Source organism: Hypomesus nipponensis, chromosome 18 (genome assembly GCF_054491055.1).
Source record: "Hypomesus nipponensis isolate SF chromosome 18, ASM5449105v1, whole genome shotgun sequence".
NCBI lineage: Eukaryota > Metazoa > Chordata > Actinopteri > Osmeriformes > Osmeridae > Hypomesus > Hypomesus nipponensis.
The window spans coordinates 15382853-15399209 of NC_140378.1; the positions used below are offsets into that span (position 1 = coordinate 15382853).

Sequence of the window (16357 nt, forward strand, 5' to 3'; positions counted from 1 at the left end):
AGGATTTCCCCTACTTTCCAATTCGCATCTTTTCCCGTAACAAGACTGTGGAGCGCAGACTGAAGGCTACGTAAGACGCTTATATCAGCATCCCATTAGTCTAATAATGCATGTAACGTATTTTGAAACTATATGATCTTGATTGCCACTGTTCTCGGTAACTTGTTTGCGCAATAATAGGCCTTACGGTCTCTATAGGACGCTATCTCTTACTCGTACCGTGGAAGAAATGTCCGCCTTTTCAGCAAGTCAGGGCGACGGAACCGCTAAAATTGACTCTCATCAAAATCACGTCCCGGTACATGCGCTGCACGACCAACAGCAGACTGTATTTGTCATACTTGACTCTATGGACGCCGTGAATTTAATAAGGTAGGCTAAGTCTAACCAAAATCTACACATTAGTAGCCCTTACTACAACTTCTCATACAACACACCAACAACGTATATTTGTTTCATTTTATTGAGTTGTTTCTTTTGCTAAGCAAGCTAATGGTGCAACTTTGATGTGTCGACAGATTTATTTCGAAATTCCAATAGCATATTGCCTCAATTGCCTCTAGGCTGCTACGTTCCAAGTGAGCCAACAAGTTAACGTTTATACAAAGACTTCTGTCTATTGACCGTTTTAAAACCGGTTTACCGGAGGTTGATAACCACTCAGTGGTTTAACATTCAGTGTTTGCTGAGATACTCTCCTGACGAGATGCTGAGATAGTCTCCAAATCACCCAGGCTCTCTGAATGGTAGTGACATTGAAAGATCAATAGGATGGATGTAATAACATCATGTATGGTAACCATAACCATTAATTATAGAACACTATGGATTGTGAAGGTTAGCTGTAATCCTAACTAGAGTTTATGAAATGTGGGCTATATTTGTTGTTCTTTTTATGTTTTTACTATATGACTGTGTTATTATGCCAGCCAGCCATGAGAATATGTTCTGTGGGCATGTCACTGCATGCAGCACACCACACTGGCTGTTTGTCTGTGAGAGGGAGGGGGGGGGGAGGGAGGAGGGGGGCATCTGAGGGAAGAAGTTCAAATGATCTTTTAAACAGAGACAAGTTTAAGATTGAACATTTACACATGGGATCATTCTTTCAACATCAACATAATTGTATCATTATGTTGTTACATAACAGTGTCTGTTTATAGGAGTTCTTCACCTCCCTAAGCTGTATAACCAAACATACCAGAGTTAAACTGCCTTCCGTAACAATAAAACAGTAAACTATTCAGTGGATGGAATGCATTTTAAAATCCCACTCATAAAAGAGATCCAGTCTGAATCCCTAAGCCTGTTTGGCCTTGCTGTTACTGCTGCGTGTGGACCTTGTCTTTTGAGGGAAGTGACTCAGCAAATCCTCTCACTCAGTCTTGTTTTTATGGCTTCTGCTTCATGCAGATCTTTACCCTGCCTCAGCGCCACACTAGGCTTCTCAGAGAAAGAGAGAGACAGAGAGAGAGGAGGAGGGGGGGGGGGGGGGGTTGTGTGTGGTTGGTGAATGAATGTGCTATGCTATGCTGATCTAAAGAGGTTTGTGCTTTGGGGAGCTAAATCATTGCCTTTTTGGGGGAATGAAAGAGCACAGTAGACTATTGTGGATTACCCCTTTATTCAATTCAATATCATTTCAATATATTTATTTATTTGTCATTGAATTACAGGCTGACCGTAGTACAAGACCAGTTAGTCGACACATTTCTTTACTTCTCAGAATGATGTTCTTGGCTGATAAACAAGTAATCTTTCTGTCTTCATCATGTAATTGATTGGAATGTAGAAACTTGAAGTGACTAGCTAGTGGAAGTCTACATTTCCTGAAAAAATGTTGAATTTGTGAGTTTGTGTTTGGAACCAAGTGTCCGCACATATGACATAGTAGGCTAGGTCTATTTTAATATTTACATAGGCCTAAATATGAAATGGTTGTCTCTTTTTGTCCTGGTAGACTAGATATGTATAAACATCTTTTCACTGCCACGTATCTGTGTTACACATTAGTTTTCACTCTTGAATAATGATAAACTACATTAATGTTCTTTATACAAGAATTGAAACAGCAATTTTTGATAGGCTGTCTTTAGGGCTGACAAGTGGGAAGCGCAACCGCCCCCTCTAGCGGCGATAGTATAAGCCCATTCTCAATGCATTTACTTGCTTCCTATTTTTAGAAACTCTATCGATGTCTTTCGAGCTGAAGGCTATTCGCAACTTAAACGATTTAGCTAGCAAATTGTCAAAGGACACGACGGACAAGGCGGTTTTTCTAATCGACTGCGCTTTTGGAACGGGTCATGACGGACTTTTAACGGGGTATAGCTGAACGTCGAGTAGGCTAGCCGATGTTTTAAATGTCAATTTCCTATGGAAAACCGGTGAGCTGAGCAGAGTCCAAACATGGCTTCCTAAGCAAGTCGAAAATAAAAAAAGAAATTCTTTTTTGACAAGTTATGGTTTGTTTGGTAGGCTATTTACCGTCATTCGTCTGTGCTTTATTGTGGATTTCGTTTTAAGCGAATAAGTAAATAGCTTTCAGCGGACAGGACCGATTATGGAATTTAACCGTTCGGGTCCAGGCTGAGTTACGCACCACGAAATCCACATTTATGTTCACAATTTAATGGTGAGTAGCCTTGCTAAAATACTTCAACAATCGGTTTAATCACATATTCGATATGCTGTGTGGATTTGGGGCTGCTGTTTGTTTCCTGTAGCGTGCCATTCCTCTTGAGTAAATCTAGAAATTGACATGTAGACTAGTGTTTACATTCTGTACATAGTCCGGCGAATCTCGACCCCTCGTTGTAGAAGGACAGCTATTACACCTGTCGGGTCTACGTCTTTTCCCACAAATTATTACAGGTTTACAAAGAGGCACACTCATCGAAAATTGGATTACCTTGTTAAGACGTTTTTTTTACACACGTTCTTTTTCTAACTGTTCTGAATATAAACTCTTTAGGTAGTTTTGCTGTCATATACACTAAATAACTACACTAGATTTGGAAACTTTCTGCAGTGCAGTGGTCTTTGTATGCATTAGAGTACAGTAAAAAAGGTGTGTTTTCTGTCACCAGATAGCCTACAGCCTTATGCTGCCCCACCCACTTACTGTAAAGAACAAGTTGAAACCTATAACAGGTCTGATTACTGAGGACACAGCCCCTGACATCCATCCTATTACAACATTGTTATCATTTGATTGCTTTTCCTGATTTATTCATGTATTCATCAACAGCAGGCCTAAGATGTCATACATTGTTGTGGTTCCAGCTCAGTAGCTGCGGGAAAAAAAGTCTAGACCCGGGGCAGCCCAGCCAGTCCCTGGAGAGCCCCAGTCTGGAGGGTTAGCTCTCCAGGGACACAGCTGGACAGGACCACGGTTTGAATCTGTTGTGAGCTCTCTCTATTCCAGTTTTCTTGTCACAGATATATTAATAGTTGAAAATGAAACAGAAACAGATACCCTAAAGTAGAACAGGAGTCCTTTGCGCTCTGTATTCTCTGTTCCGTGTGTTCCATTGCTAACGTTCCGTGTTCTCTTGTGTTCCAGCTTGGAGCCTCTGCTGCCAGAGTCAGGCATTGTAGCAGACATCGAGGTGGAGAGCATCCTCACATCTGAGACTGACACCTTCTACCAGATCAAGAGCCAGCCCATAACACTGAGGTAGAAGCACATGCACACGTTTCAAGGTGGAGCCCTTAACAAATCAAGGTTCATGAAAATACACACATAAACAAACGCAGGGAAGAAAATATCCCCTCCACTAGGGTTAGCTTCTGCTCCTTCTATGTTGTTTTCTCATACTACTATTGTGTTCTTTGTGTGTGTGTGTGTGTGTGTGTGCACGTGTACTTGCGTGCTGCATAGTGAGGAGAGAGGGAAATGGGAGGTAGGGAAAAGACGTTCCAGTGAAGCGACTTACAGTTTAATACAGAATGGTTAAAGCAGGAGATCCGGTTACTGTGGTGCTGTGTGTGTGTGTGTGTGTGTGTGTCTGTGCACCTGGGGACAGCAGTGACTCAGCACAAATTCACCTGTGTTCCTGGGAGACAAGCATGGTGTTTTTACAGTCTCATCTCTCACAGAGGGAACACTCACCCAGTAGCCAACAAGAAGCTATCAATTCTTGTTTTTTTTTTTGACAAAAATAAGCAGAAATGTATCTTTGGCACACACAGCCTTGGATTGTAACTGGGATCTAAGTGTTAGTGTGTGCAGGGGCTGAGATCAGATGGGGTTACGAGTTCCAGTTCTCCTCTGGGACTTCCCAGTGAATCAGCATAGGCGGGTCAGATCTCAAATGTGATTCTCTCCTCATTTTCTTAATCCTTGCTTCTTTCACATCAGGGGGAAGATCTGGGACGAATGGGACTCGGTGTTTAGGTAGACAGTTTTGAGACCCAACCTTGGAGTTTCCCCTCAATGATCTATGAGACAGAATTGAAACCCAGCCCTGGTATTTTTCAGACAGGAAGTGCGGGCACAGTGAGGTGGAGCCTGTAGTCTTGTGCACAAATCTTAATTTGCCTACATCAAGCGTATTGACGCTGGCACCCCCACCCTGCTTTCATCCCTCCGCTGCAGGGAGCGACACCCTTACTGTCTAGTCACACAGCTGATTGGCTGATCCCTGATCCCGCCCCTCCCTCTCTGTCTCCCCCCAGCCCGTCTGTGACGGCTTGTGACTCCTCCCCCTCGCTGGCCTCGGTGACGACAGGCTCCGTCATGTCGTCCCGCGTGCTGATGCGGCAGGAGCTGATGAGGCAGCAGGCCCGGGAGCAGGAGAGACGCGAGGCCCAGCAGCAGGCCTCCAGCGCCCTGCTCCGCCCCAACGACCCCTCGCCCGCCATCTCCGTGTCCCCGGCCCTCACCTCCGCACGACAGCCGCCCGCACAGGTGCCTGTGGAGGTGCTCAAGGTAATACTGAAAAGACGCAGGCCTCCTGCACAGTGTGCTGTGCTGTTTGGATCACAACGGCTTCATCATTACCGTCCTTCAATTGAACCCACTTCCTCTTTCTCTCTCTGTGACTTGGCGCTTGGTCTCGTTCACTCTCTGTCTTCCCTTCCCTCTCTCCCTTTGCTCGCCTCCTCCTTTCTCCCTCTCTTTTGAACCCCCATCCTCCATCTTCTTCCCCTCCTAGGTCCAGACCCACCTGGAGAACCCCACCAGGTACCACATCCAGCAGGCCCAGCGCCAGCAGGTCAAGCAGTACCTCTCCACCACCCTGGGCAACACGGCCACCAATCAGACGCTGGGGGTGTCGCCCTCGCCCCAGTCTGGCTCCGCCCCCGAGCTGACTCCTGCCGTCAGCAGCACGCCCAGCAGCCCTCTGGCTGTGCTCAGCCTCAGCTCTAACAAGGAGGAGGTAGTACGACTGTTCATTGATCACACACACATACACACACTGAGCTAAGAGCTAACTCAGGTTTTTTTTTATGTTCCTTCCAGATGACCAACTGCTCGGTCTTTCAGTTCCTTTAACATTCACACCAGTTCCTCCTTTATCAACAAAAGCTGCATGAGTTAGAAATGCTCTCCTGTGTGTGTCCTGTGTGTGTGTGTGTGTGTGTGTGTGTGCCACATAGTGCTGTCAAATGCCACACCGTCAGCCTAAAGAGCTCGGCACGCGTAGCAGAACGTGGAGGGTGGCTAGTGGCTAATAAAGGACAGTTCAGCTCCCCAGAAGGGTCTGGCGGCCTTGTCTTCATAGTTCATGAACGCGACGCCAGACACATTAACTCACATTAACTCCGTAGCCTCAAAGAAGCTCTGTCAAAATCTAACTGTGGTCTGTCAGTTAGTTGTATTGTGCGTTATGCCCCCCCCAAAAAAATGGAGAAAAGTAGCGTGTTCTGAAACCAGAGTCAGATAGGGGAAAGATCTCTGATTCAGGCTGTCAGTATAATATCATCTCTGTCTGTAGTTCTAGTGGTTCTGTCTGTCAGACTGGCTCCCTAACACCTGTCTGTCTGTCTGTCTGTCTCAGATGGAGGACGTGATTGATGACATCATCAGCCTGGAGTCCAGTCTGAACGATGACTTCCTGACGCTCATGGATGCTGGCCTGCAGCTGCCCAACACGGTGTGTGTGTGTGTGTGTGTGTGTGGGCTGTGATGTGTGTGTGTGTGTGTGTGTGAGTGGGCTGTGATGAGGTTCAGATATGGAGAGATCAGCCGGATCAGTTGTGATCCCAGCCAGAGGAAGGAACCCTGTGCTCAGAGCAGCAGTGTCTCCAGTCACTGTGTGTCACTTCCTCCTGAAAGCAGCTGTGGTTTGTGTCAAGAAAGATAACCGTATTGAGCTCGTCAGAAGGACAGAGGAATCCTGCAGGCCTGTGTGTGTGCGTGTGTGTTTGAAAGAAAGGGAGAGGGAGAGAGAAAGACAGGAATCCCATGCTGGTAGTGGAAGTAAACATAAAGATGTAACACATGTCTAACAATGACCACGCCTGGCTTGACCAAGACCACACTAGGTTAGGCTGGGGCTGGGTTAGGCTATAGGTGAGATTATGTTCTGCTGGGCTGATTTGGACTAAACTGTACTAGGTAGGGCTGGACTGAAAGCTGTACTGGGCTGGGCTGTGGTTGTCTTGACTAGGGGTTTAGGGTGACTTTGTCTGAGCCAGGCAAGGTTAAGTTGGGTGGGAGGGGTCAGTGTGCTATGCACAAGCGCTTGGGTGTGTATTTGTGTGTGTCTGCTGGGTGTTAGACACTGATAGCTTACTGTGGAACAGAGCATAGCTGTTTTTTTTCCCTGAAGAGACGTTTCCCCATTTCTCAACTGTCCCCGGTGCTCTGCGCGACAGAGAGACAGAGAGAGAGAGAGAGGGAGGGACAGAGGGAGGGAGGGACAGAGAGAAAGAGAAAGAAAAAGCAGGGACGTGAGTTGTGAGTGTTAGCTTTGTCTCAGAGGAGAAGATGAGGATTTTGGTGTTACTGCCGGAGCATGAAAAGAAAGGAATTAAGACTGAGGTATGCTGTTTTTATAAACAAAGACTGAGGTATGCTGTTTTTATAAACATATTTTACAGATTTTAATTTGGAAAATGATCTCTTGACTTGGTGAGATTTTTTTTTTGTTGAGTTTTGTCGGGGTTCCTCTCAATTTCATTCATTTGAGTTTGAAGTCAGCAGGGAAGTTAAGCATGGTTAGCTTGGAACGGATGCATGTGAAGTTGTACTCAGGATGTCATTAGTGGTGGCTCGTGTGGTGTCCAGCGTGGGTTTGTGTCCCTGAGTAGCGTGGGCCAGCCCACATGGACTCTGATAGGGACCTGAGCGAGATAAGGAGTAGATGTGGCCATGGTAGACTGTTGATGATGAAGACTTGGATAGTTCAAATCGTTTTCTATACTAAGGAAAGAGGAAGACTGAGAAAGCATGCATGGTATTGTACAGCTCTTTGGATCTTATCTTGCCCGGTGAGCGACTACGTTTTCAGTTCAGATCCTCTGGGTACACACAGGCTAGGGCCTGATGGCGGTCTGGTGTGCGCTGGGCCCTGTGGGGCTGTGGATGTGGCCCTGTGGGGCTGTGGGGCTGTGGATGTGGCCCTGTGGGGCTGTGGATGTGGCCCTGTGGGGCTGTGGATGTGGCTCTGTGGGGCTGTGGCCCTGTGGGGCTGTGGATGTGGCTCTGTGGGGCTGTGGCCCTGTGGGGCTGTGGATGTGGCCCTGTGGGGCTGTGGGGCTGTGGATGTGGCTCTGTGGGGCTGTGGATGTGGCTCTGTGGGGCTGTGGATGTGGCAGGGGCCAGGCAGGCTTGGGGAGGCAGGGAGCGACCTGGTGTGTTCCACAATGTAGCTGCATCCTCAGAGGTCCACCTGAGGACTGGGAGAGGTTACACTGTAGTACTAATCAGCACTCTCTCTCTGTGTGTGTAAGTGTGAGTGTAAGTGACTTGTTCCTGTTTCCAGCTGCCGGTATCAGGGAACCTGCTGGACGTGTACAGCAGCACTGGGATGGCCACGCCCACCATCACCGTTAGCAACTCCTGTCCTGCAGATCTGCACAACGTCAAGACGGAACTCTCCGGTAAGACCTATGGAGCCTCAGTAACCATGAGCCTCAGGGCCCTGTGCTCTGTACCCTGCTAGTCCTCCACACTTCCCTGTACAGCTCCTTCACACACACTGCCAACCCCTGGGTCAAGGAATCACTACAGAACCCCAACCTAGCCCACTCTACACCTACTTCACTAAATCCACTGTGTCTAGCTCTCTTCATTCTGCCGCCCTCCATCTTGCTGTAGATGTGGGCATCTCTCCATCTTGTCCTGGCGTTGTCTGTCTTGTCCGTCAGCATTGGTGACACAAGTTACTTCCTCCTCTCAGTCCCTCGTTCTGGTCCAGTTTCCACACTCTCCTGTCCCACTTCCCCTGTTTTCCAGCATACTCTGCACACACACACACACACACACACACACACACACACAGCCACAGATATTCTTACAGACACACACACACGCACAAAGACTTGCATTGTCCTCCTCACACTCCTATTAGACATGCTTAATTTAGTTTGGTTTGTAGTATTAGTCATTGTAACTTATTCCATGAGCTAAGGAGTCGTGAATAATCACAGCCCTTTACCCTATCTACCCTCTCGCCAAGATATCACAACCCTTCGGCTTCCCATGAGCTGTAGTCATTGGTGTATTTGGTGAACTAATGATGATATGATTTGTCTTGATTGTGTTAGTAGATGTGGAGGTGAAGGCTATAATGAAGGAGAGGCAGAAGAAGGACAACCACAACCTGAGTGAGTGCTGCTGACATAGGCCTTCATGAACACAGAGTGTGGATCTTTACGTAGCGTTTTTCTAGATCGCTAAGATGATCTGTTTACACGCTGAAGAACACGTCATGCTTGTGATGTTCTACAACAAGCACAGCAAGGCTCTTTGTTTTTGCCAAAGAGTACATTAAAACATTACATCTCCACGGATACCAATCCCTCCTGTAACTATGAACCTCTTCTGACGGTGCAAGAATTATTTGCACAATTGCTCAACCAGCAATCAGTCTTGACTCCTACATAACAGGTACATCTTGTAATGCACAATGTAAGTAAATACCTTTTGGAAAATATCCAGTGTAATAAAAATATGTATCCTGAGTGACAGGTGAAAGCTGCTCTAATCTTGCTTGTGTTGCCTTTCTTGAGAGGCCTTGTTTTTGCAGTGTTTCCTGTTTTTTTTCCTTTTTTTTTTCCTTGTATTCTTCAGATATAGAGGGCAGATTACCTGGAATACATGTACATAGAAAAAACCTTTCCTCGTATTCATACTGTTGGGTCACATTCTTTCTGTTACAAAATGTAATATTTAACATTTATTTTAGGAAGAAAATATACAGCACAATCAATGTACATTTCTTGATAGTTGTAGTTAGTCTTTATTGGGCCATTGTCTAAGGATTGATTTACGTGTCAAGTTTTATGTTTTGATGATAGTAGCTTAATTTGTTTATGTATGTTCAGTTCTGAGAGTCTGTGTTCCAGTTTCGGGCTGTTTGTCAACTGTTTTGACAAAGTCAATTCTGTCTGGGGGGAAAGAGAAGGGACCAGGCACACATGCAGCTGCTTGCGAGGCCCACATGATGAAGACGATGACGTGTGCATTTGTTCCCCACAGTCGAAAGGAGGCGGAGGTTCAACATCAACGACAGGATCAAAGAGTTGGGAGCTCTCATCCCAAAGTCTAGTGACCCGTAAGTACCCATGGACAGAAATGTGTGTTTGCGCGTGGGCGTGTGGTGGGCAAGTTAAAAGTGTTGGCGTGTGTAATCATGCGTGTGTGTTCCTTCCCTGTCACTGACCCCCGTGTTATGGGGACAGGGAGCAGCGCTGGAACAAGGGCACCATCCTCAAGGCCTCAGTGGACTACATCCGCAAGCTGCAGAAGGAGCAGCAGAGGAGCAAGGAGATGGAGACCAGGCAGAGGAAGCTGGAGCACGCTAACCGCAGCCTGCTGCTGCGCATACAGGTCAGAGCTCACACACACACGCAGACATGCACACACACACAGGCAGACTCACACAGACTTCTGTGAATACAGGTTGGACACCCACATACACTGAGACACACACACACACACACACACATACACACACACACAGGCAGACTCACACAGACTTCTGTGAATACAGGTTGGACACCCACATACATTGAGACACACACACACACACACACACACACACTGATACAGAGTCATCCGATGCACATATGGGTGAGAAAAACCATCCCACACAAATGCGTAATGTTGTCTGACTATGTCTTGTTTCGTTGTCTGCAGGAGTTGGAGATGCAGGCTCGTGTCCACGGCCTCTCCAGCTCCGCCTCCTCCTCCCAAGGCTCCTCCTCCCTGCTCAGCCTTTCGCAGCCACTGGACCCAAATGTGGTCGACTCCAAAATCCTCCTGACCCTGGGCGGGACCAACGCCGTCGCTGCGTCGCACGCCTTCCTGCCCTCGTCCGGTGGCATGGCGATGGGGGTGAGCAGCGCGCTGGACCTGGGCGCTCTGAGCTTCGCTGAGCTGGAGGACCCGTCGGCCTCCTCGGTGTTCTCCCCTGGCCTGCTGGCCGACATAGGCCTGGGGGATATCCTGATGGATGACGGGGCGGGGCTGTCCCCCGTGGCGGTGGGCGACCCCCTGCTCTCCTCAGTGTCTCCCAGGGCTTCCAAGAGCAGCAGCCGCAGAAGCAGCTACAGCATGGAGGAGGACATGTAGCCAGGGCTGCACACGCCTTTCCGAATTAGTTTTCAGCACAGCAGAGCCAGCAGGAGGAATCAGAGATGTGTTGGCCTGTGAATTGCAGCGTTGTTATCTGACTGCGTGGTTGAGCTTCTGTTTAAATATTCTCTCAGACAGCAATGAGGATGAAGCAGCTTTGTGTTCAGGCTTGCTAGACTGACGTAGAAATGGAGTAGATTGTTAGGGAGAATTCCACAGGGAAAAGAGGGTTTTTTTTAGCATTAAAAGGAACTTAAATGGATCGGAGTGTAGTCTACAGAGGCATATAGATACACATCCTAGATATGCACCTATGTTTGTGTCTCTGTTTTTATTGTTGTGTAGTTTTAAAACCCAACAGCATTGAGCACTCTAAAAAACTGATGCAAGAGTAGGATTGGGGCATATTGTCTCAGTGAAACTAAAAGTTGTGTTCCAAAAAGCCAGATAAGTTTCATGTAAAATTCAAAACCATGGCAATTTTTTTTATATACTGTTTTGTTCTTTGTTTTGCATGACACCTTTATTTAAAGGATTTTAGCCTTTAACAGAAACACAAAGGGATAGTTTTATAGTGCAGCACTTCTTAGTAGCGAACATACCTAGTTTTTATACAGTCCTCAGGAAAAACAGACAGTGAGGAGTTTTAGACTGGACAGACTAAACAGCCAATGAGGAGTCCCACCAACCTGACGATGAGATCTGAGCAACTATCAGTTTTCTGAATAACAAGGCAGAGGAGCCTCCCAGAGGAGGGTCAGAGGTCATGGAGCTCCTTGTTATTGACCAGACTGACTGTTTTTACTGTTGTAATATCTGATAGGCTCCCTCCAGCGTGCAAACAAGCCGGAGGGGCCACAGCGCAGGTTAGACACAGGGAGGCGAGGGAGAGGGAGCACCACTCGGAGGCTGGTCTGGGTGATACTGTTCTGTAGGGTAGACCATGTAGCTGCTGGATGTTAGAGGGGCCGAGCAAGAGCACGTCGAGGGTTTGGACAGACCGCAGGGTCACTGCCCATCAGGGTGCTGTGTCTGTTGTAGCCGTCAGTAGGGACATCAGGCACTGACACGATGCTTTAACAGCATGTTAACCTGACTTGTTCTTTGTGGTGGTATTGACAGTCTTTTGTTTTGTAGATGTTTTGATCATTGGTCTATTCAATCATTTTTCTTCATTGACTTTCCATCCTATTGTTTTTGTACTGGCATAAAAGAGCGATATGAACAGAGGAAGGGGAATCAAGTCAGTGGTCTTCCGGCATCTATACCGGGTGCTATAACAAAGGAGGACGCTTCCACAACTACAGTCTTGACTCCCTTCATATGCAAACAGAATTTACATTTTGACAATTTACAGTTTATACCTAGTTAGTCTATGTAAATATGAATTGTACATAACTCAGTATAGCATTATGTTCTAAAGAGAAAAACTTTTATTAACAATTATTTTAGTGTAAAAATGATAAAACACTCACCTATATAAAGTTATATGGTAGCGTTGCATATATTGGGCCTTAATTCTTTTCTTTTTTTATGATATATGAAATATGTCTAATATTCACTCTTAACTACATGGTGCAGAGGGTGTGAATGGGGACGTTGGATGGCTAAAACAGAAATACTACATTAGGACTGCTTTGGACGTCATGAGTATTGAGAGAGTAATATGAGTATATATAGTATGTAAATGCTGGTCATTTCAACCATGCCATTGGCCTGCAAAGAAATTCAAGGTGCAACAAGAATGTGTCCTTTTCCTTTTGTGAAAGTTTTGCAGTAGCCAATCAGTGGTCATTTCCTGATCCTGTATCCTCTTTTCTTCTTCTTCTTCTCTCAGGCATTACTAGTGTGTTTGTTTTGAAGGTAGACTCTGTGATGTGATGTCATATCTGGTATGCTGGTCAGGAAAGGAGCTTACTGACATTGTACTGACAGCTGAGGTGCTTGTCTATTAGCTGTGGGTAGTAGAGCTCTGCTTGTTTCAGGAGTGACAACATCATCCAGAGTCTAGCTGTGGAGTTTAGACGTTCTGGACTACCTTGTATGATCATGTTGTCTTGTTCAGTGTCTCCCAGAACCATATACCTTTGACCCACACCTGCTCATAAGATGGTGGGAACTGTTAATCCGGGGATTATTAGAAACAAGCAGTGTTCTGATGGATCGTGTTATCTAGTGTTGTTTACACCCAAAACTAGTCTGTGAAATGTCCGTTCTGATCAGAAGTCAAGATTTCTTGAAAGGGATTTTTGTTCATCAGCTGTCAAATGTGTGTTGTCCAAGTAGACATCCTGTCATACTGCATGTGTTCTGAGACTGCCATGTGTTTCCTTTACTGATCATTGTTTCATTTTTGATAGAATCGTAATGCTCTATGAAGAAAGGTAATAAAGTTGGATTAAAAAAGAGACAGTGTGTTTTTGGTATGTTCCTTTGTGGAGTTACGACTTCTTAAACATTAATATCAGAGGATTATCATGACATTTTTCCTTCTAATAGCAGTTAGTAAATTTGAGGTGATCAAAATGCTTTTTATTCACTGTTACCACCAGGGGGCAGCCTTTTGTCACTTGTCATTAAATCCTATTAAAGGTGCTGTTGGAAACTGGCAGCCTGCTCACAAGTAGAATGCAAGAAATCTATGGCCTCTGATCTTACACACGGAAAAAAAACACACGCTTGCACACACATTCTCAAACACACCATAAGACCAGCGTGTTGCAGAGGCACAATGTCCCTTTGTTTTCTCTCCATTTCCATCCCTCCCTGTTGTAAAATTAGAAATCATCTCTTCATAAAAACACATTTCCCTCCTCATAACTCTGTATTAGCTTTGGACTCCGTCCCTGCAGTGCTCCCTGCCCCAGGCAGTGTTAGCGGAGCAGAGCCCAGGCTATAGTATATCCACCCCAGGCTGGAGCCACGGTGCAGGGTGGCCCTCATGCTGGGCAAGGCCGGACAGGGCTGGATGGCCCGCAGAGACGCTGTGTTTTCAGAAGCATTTGATATGTTCTGTAGTAAGAGGGTGATCCCTGGGAGTTCCCACACAGGCAGGCATGAGCCGGCCTGGGTCTGGGTCTGGGTCTGGGTCTGGGTCTGGGTCTGGGTCTGGGTCTGGGTCTGGGTCTGGGTCTGGGTCTGGGCCTGGGCCTGGGCCTGGGCCTGGGCCTGGGCCTGGGCCTGGGCCTGGGCCTGGGCCTGGGCCTGGGCCTGGGCCTGGGCCTGGGCCTGGGCCTGGGCCTGGGCCTGGGCCTGGGCCTGGGCCTGGGCCTGGGCCTGGGCCTGGGCCTGGGCCTGGGCCTGGGCCTGGGCCTGGGCCTGGGCCTGGGCCTGGGCCTGGGCCTGGGCCTGGGCCTGGGCCTGGGCCTGGGCCTGGGCCTGGGCCTGGGCCTGGGCCTGGGCCTGGGCCTGGGCCTGGGCCTGGGCCTGGGCCTGGGCCTGGGCCTGGGCCTGGGCCTGGGCCTGGGCCTGGGCCTGGGCCTGGGCCTGGGCCTGGGCCTGGGCCTGGGCCTGGGCCTGGGCCTGGGCCTGGGCCTGGGCCTGGGCCTGGGCCTGGGCCTGGGCCTGGGCCTGGGCCTGGGCCTGGGCCTGGGCCTGGGCCTGGGCCTGGGCCTGGGCCTGGGCCTGGGCCTGGGCCTGGGCCTGGGCCTGGGCCTGGGCCTGGGCCTGGGCCTGGGCCTGGGCCTGGGCCTGGGCCTGGGCCTGGGCCTGGGCCTGGGCCTGGGCCTGGGCCTGGGCCTGGGCCTGGGCCTGGGCCTGGGCCTGGGCCTGGGCCTGGGCCTGGGCCTGGGCCTGGGCCTGGGCCTGGGCCTGGGCCTGGGCCTGGGCCTGGGCCTGGGCCTGGGCCTGGGCCTGGGCCTGGGCCTGGGCCTGGGCCTGGGCCTGGGCCTGGGCCTGGGCCTGGGCCTGGGCCTGGGCCTGGGCCTGGGCCTGGGCCTGGGCCTGGGCCTGGGCCTGGGCCTGGGCCTGGGCCTGGGCCTGGGCCTGGGCCTGGGCCTGGGCCTGGGCCTGGGCCTGGGCCTGGGCCTGGGCCTGGGCCTGGGCCTGGGCCTGGGCCTGGGCCTGGGCCTGGGCCTGGGCCTGGGCCTGGGCCTGGGCCTGGGCCTGGGCCTGGGCCTGGGCCTGGGCCTGGGCCTGGGCCTGGGCCTGGGCCTGGGCCTGGGCCTGGGCCTGGGCCTGGGCCTGGGCCTGGGCCTGGGCCTGGGCCTGGGCCTGGGCCTGGGCCTGGGCCTGGGCCTGGGCCTGGGCCTGGGCCTGGGCCTGGGCCTGGGCCTGGGCCTGGGCCTGGGCCTGGGCCTGGGCCTGGGCCTGGGCCTGGGCCTGGGCCTGGGCCTGGGCCTGGGCCTGGGCCTGGGCCTGGGCCTGGGCCTGGGCCTGGGCCTGGGCCTGGGCCTGGGCCTGGGCCTGGGCCTGGGCCTGGGCCTGGGCCTGGGCCTGGGCCTGGGCCTGGGCCTGGGCCTGGGCCTGGGCCTGGGCCTGGGCCTGGGCCTGGGCCTGGGCCTGGGCCTGGGCCTGGGCCTGGGCCTGGGCCTGGGCCTGGGCCTGGGCCTGGGCCTGGGCCTGGGCCTGGGCCTGGGCCTGGGCCTGGGCCTGGGCCTGGGCCTGGGCCTGGGCCTGGGCCTGGGCCTGGGCCTGGGCCTGGGCCTGGGCCTGGGCCTGGGTCTGGGCCTGGGTCTGAAGCTGACCCCATCTCTGATGTTGGAGGGGAGACGAGGTGAGAAAGAGGAGGAAAGGGAGTGAAAACGGAAGGTGGAAAAGAGATGAATTGAAGAGCAAAGATAAAGCGAGTATCAGATGAAAAGAAGTAGAAGGAAGAAAGTGTGGAACGAGGGGAAGAGAGGGAGACAAGGAGAAAGAAGAGATTTGGGATTTTATCACATAAACGTATCAAGATGGAACCTGTCTCCGTTTGCAGCAATATGTTTTCCAGTGTATGGTGCATGATGCGAACACTGTAACAAAAGCTACCTCGAGAGAATTCTGCTTTATTTCTCTGCAGCCAAGGTTCCGCACCTACAGTCAAGATCTCATGGCATGTGACTGCAGAACTTCTGTTACGCAAGTTATGTCAGTGGTTTCCATCTGTATGACTCACAGGGTCTTTGTGTCCATCAAGCTAAAGCCATGCTATTGAACTGAATGGTATCTGAAAGCTAAAAAAGATCAGTTCAGGTTCATGATGAACTGATGGAGATTGTGATGGACAGATTGATGGACAGATTGATGGACAGATTGATGGACAGATTGATGGACAGATTGATGGACAGATTGCTATTAGATGGTCATCGTGGATACCAGGCGAACGATGATCTGCCTCTCACAGCAACCAGTCCTGACGAAGGGGCGGAGCTGTGAAAGCTGCTTCCTGTCTGAGAGGATGGACATCTCTTTGATGTTCGCGTGGCTGCAAGCAGAGGGTCACCGGGGCAACGACGCAGGGCTGGGCTCGTCGCTCCCCGGGGCGTCAGTGTCAGCAGGGCCTGTCATCTCAGTCACTTCCTCCACTTCCTGTTGTGGATGGCCTGGCACCATCGCTACAATAAACACCCTCTTCCTTCCTGTTCCCCAGACCGGGCTGGACCAGCACAGCACAAGCCTCAGTGTGCT

The 16357-nt window shown here is 50.0% G+C and overlaps 1 protein-coding gene across 8 annotated transcripts; it reads left to right on the plus strand.

Annotated features, from left to right (window-relative positions):
* The first annotated feature begins 14 nt into the window (after positions 1–14).
* tfe3a (transcription factor binding to IGHM enhancer 3a) lies at positions 15–13158 on the plus strand. Of its 8 annotated transcripts, none has more exons than XM_084679382.1 (11): positions 15–372; positions 3566–3679; positions 4364–4399; positions 4681–4933; positions 5160–5384; positions 6006–6101; positions 7935–8052; positions 8719–8778; positions 9653–9728; positions 9835–10003; positions 10313–13158. In XM_084679382.1, the coding sequence occupies exons 1-11, from the start codon at positions 230–232 to the stop codon at positions 10745–10747; spliced, it is 1725 nt and encodes a 574-aa protein (XP_084535508.1). In that variant the 5' UTR covers positions 15–229; the 3' UTR covers positions 10748–13158. The 8 variants fall into 8 exon arrangements, with proteins under 8 accessions (XP_084535508.1, XP_084535509.1, XP_084535510.1 ...); XM_084679383.1 differs by having other exon boundaries at positions 8722–8778; XM_084679384.1 differs by having other exon boundaries at positions 8722–8778; positions 9856–10003.
* Positions 13159–16357: the final 3199 nt, after the last annotated feature.

What these genes read in the sequence shown, in the direction of transcription:
- tfe3a (XM_084679382.1), top strand. Translation starts at nt 230, where the DNA reads ATGTCCGCCTTTTCAGCAAGTCAGGGCGACGGAACCGCTAAAATTGAC. An exon ending in AGCCAGCCCATAACACTGAG is followed by an intron (nt 3,680 to 4,363) that starts GTAGAAGCACAT and finishes CTTTCACATCAG; the next exon opens with GGGGAAGATCTGGGACGAAT. An exon ending in TGCCTGTGGAGGTGCTCAAG is followed by an intron (nt 4,934 to 5,159) that starts GTAATACTGAAA and finishes TTCCCCTCCTAG; the next exon opens with GTCCAGACCCACCTGGAGAA.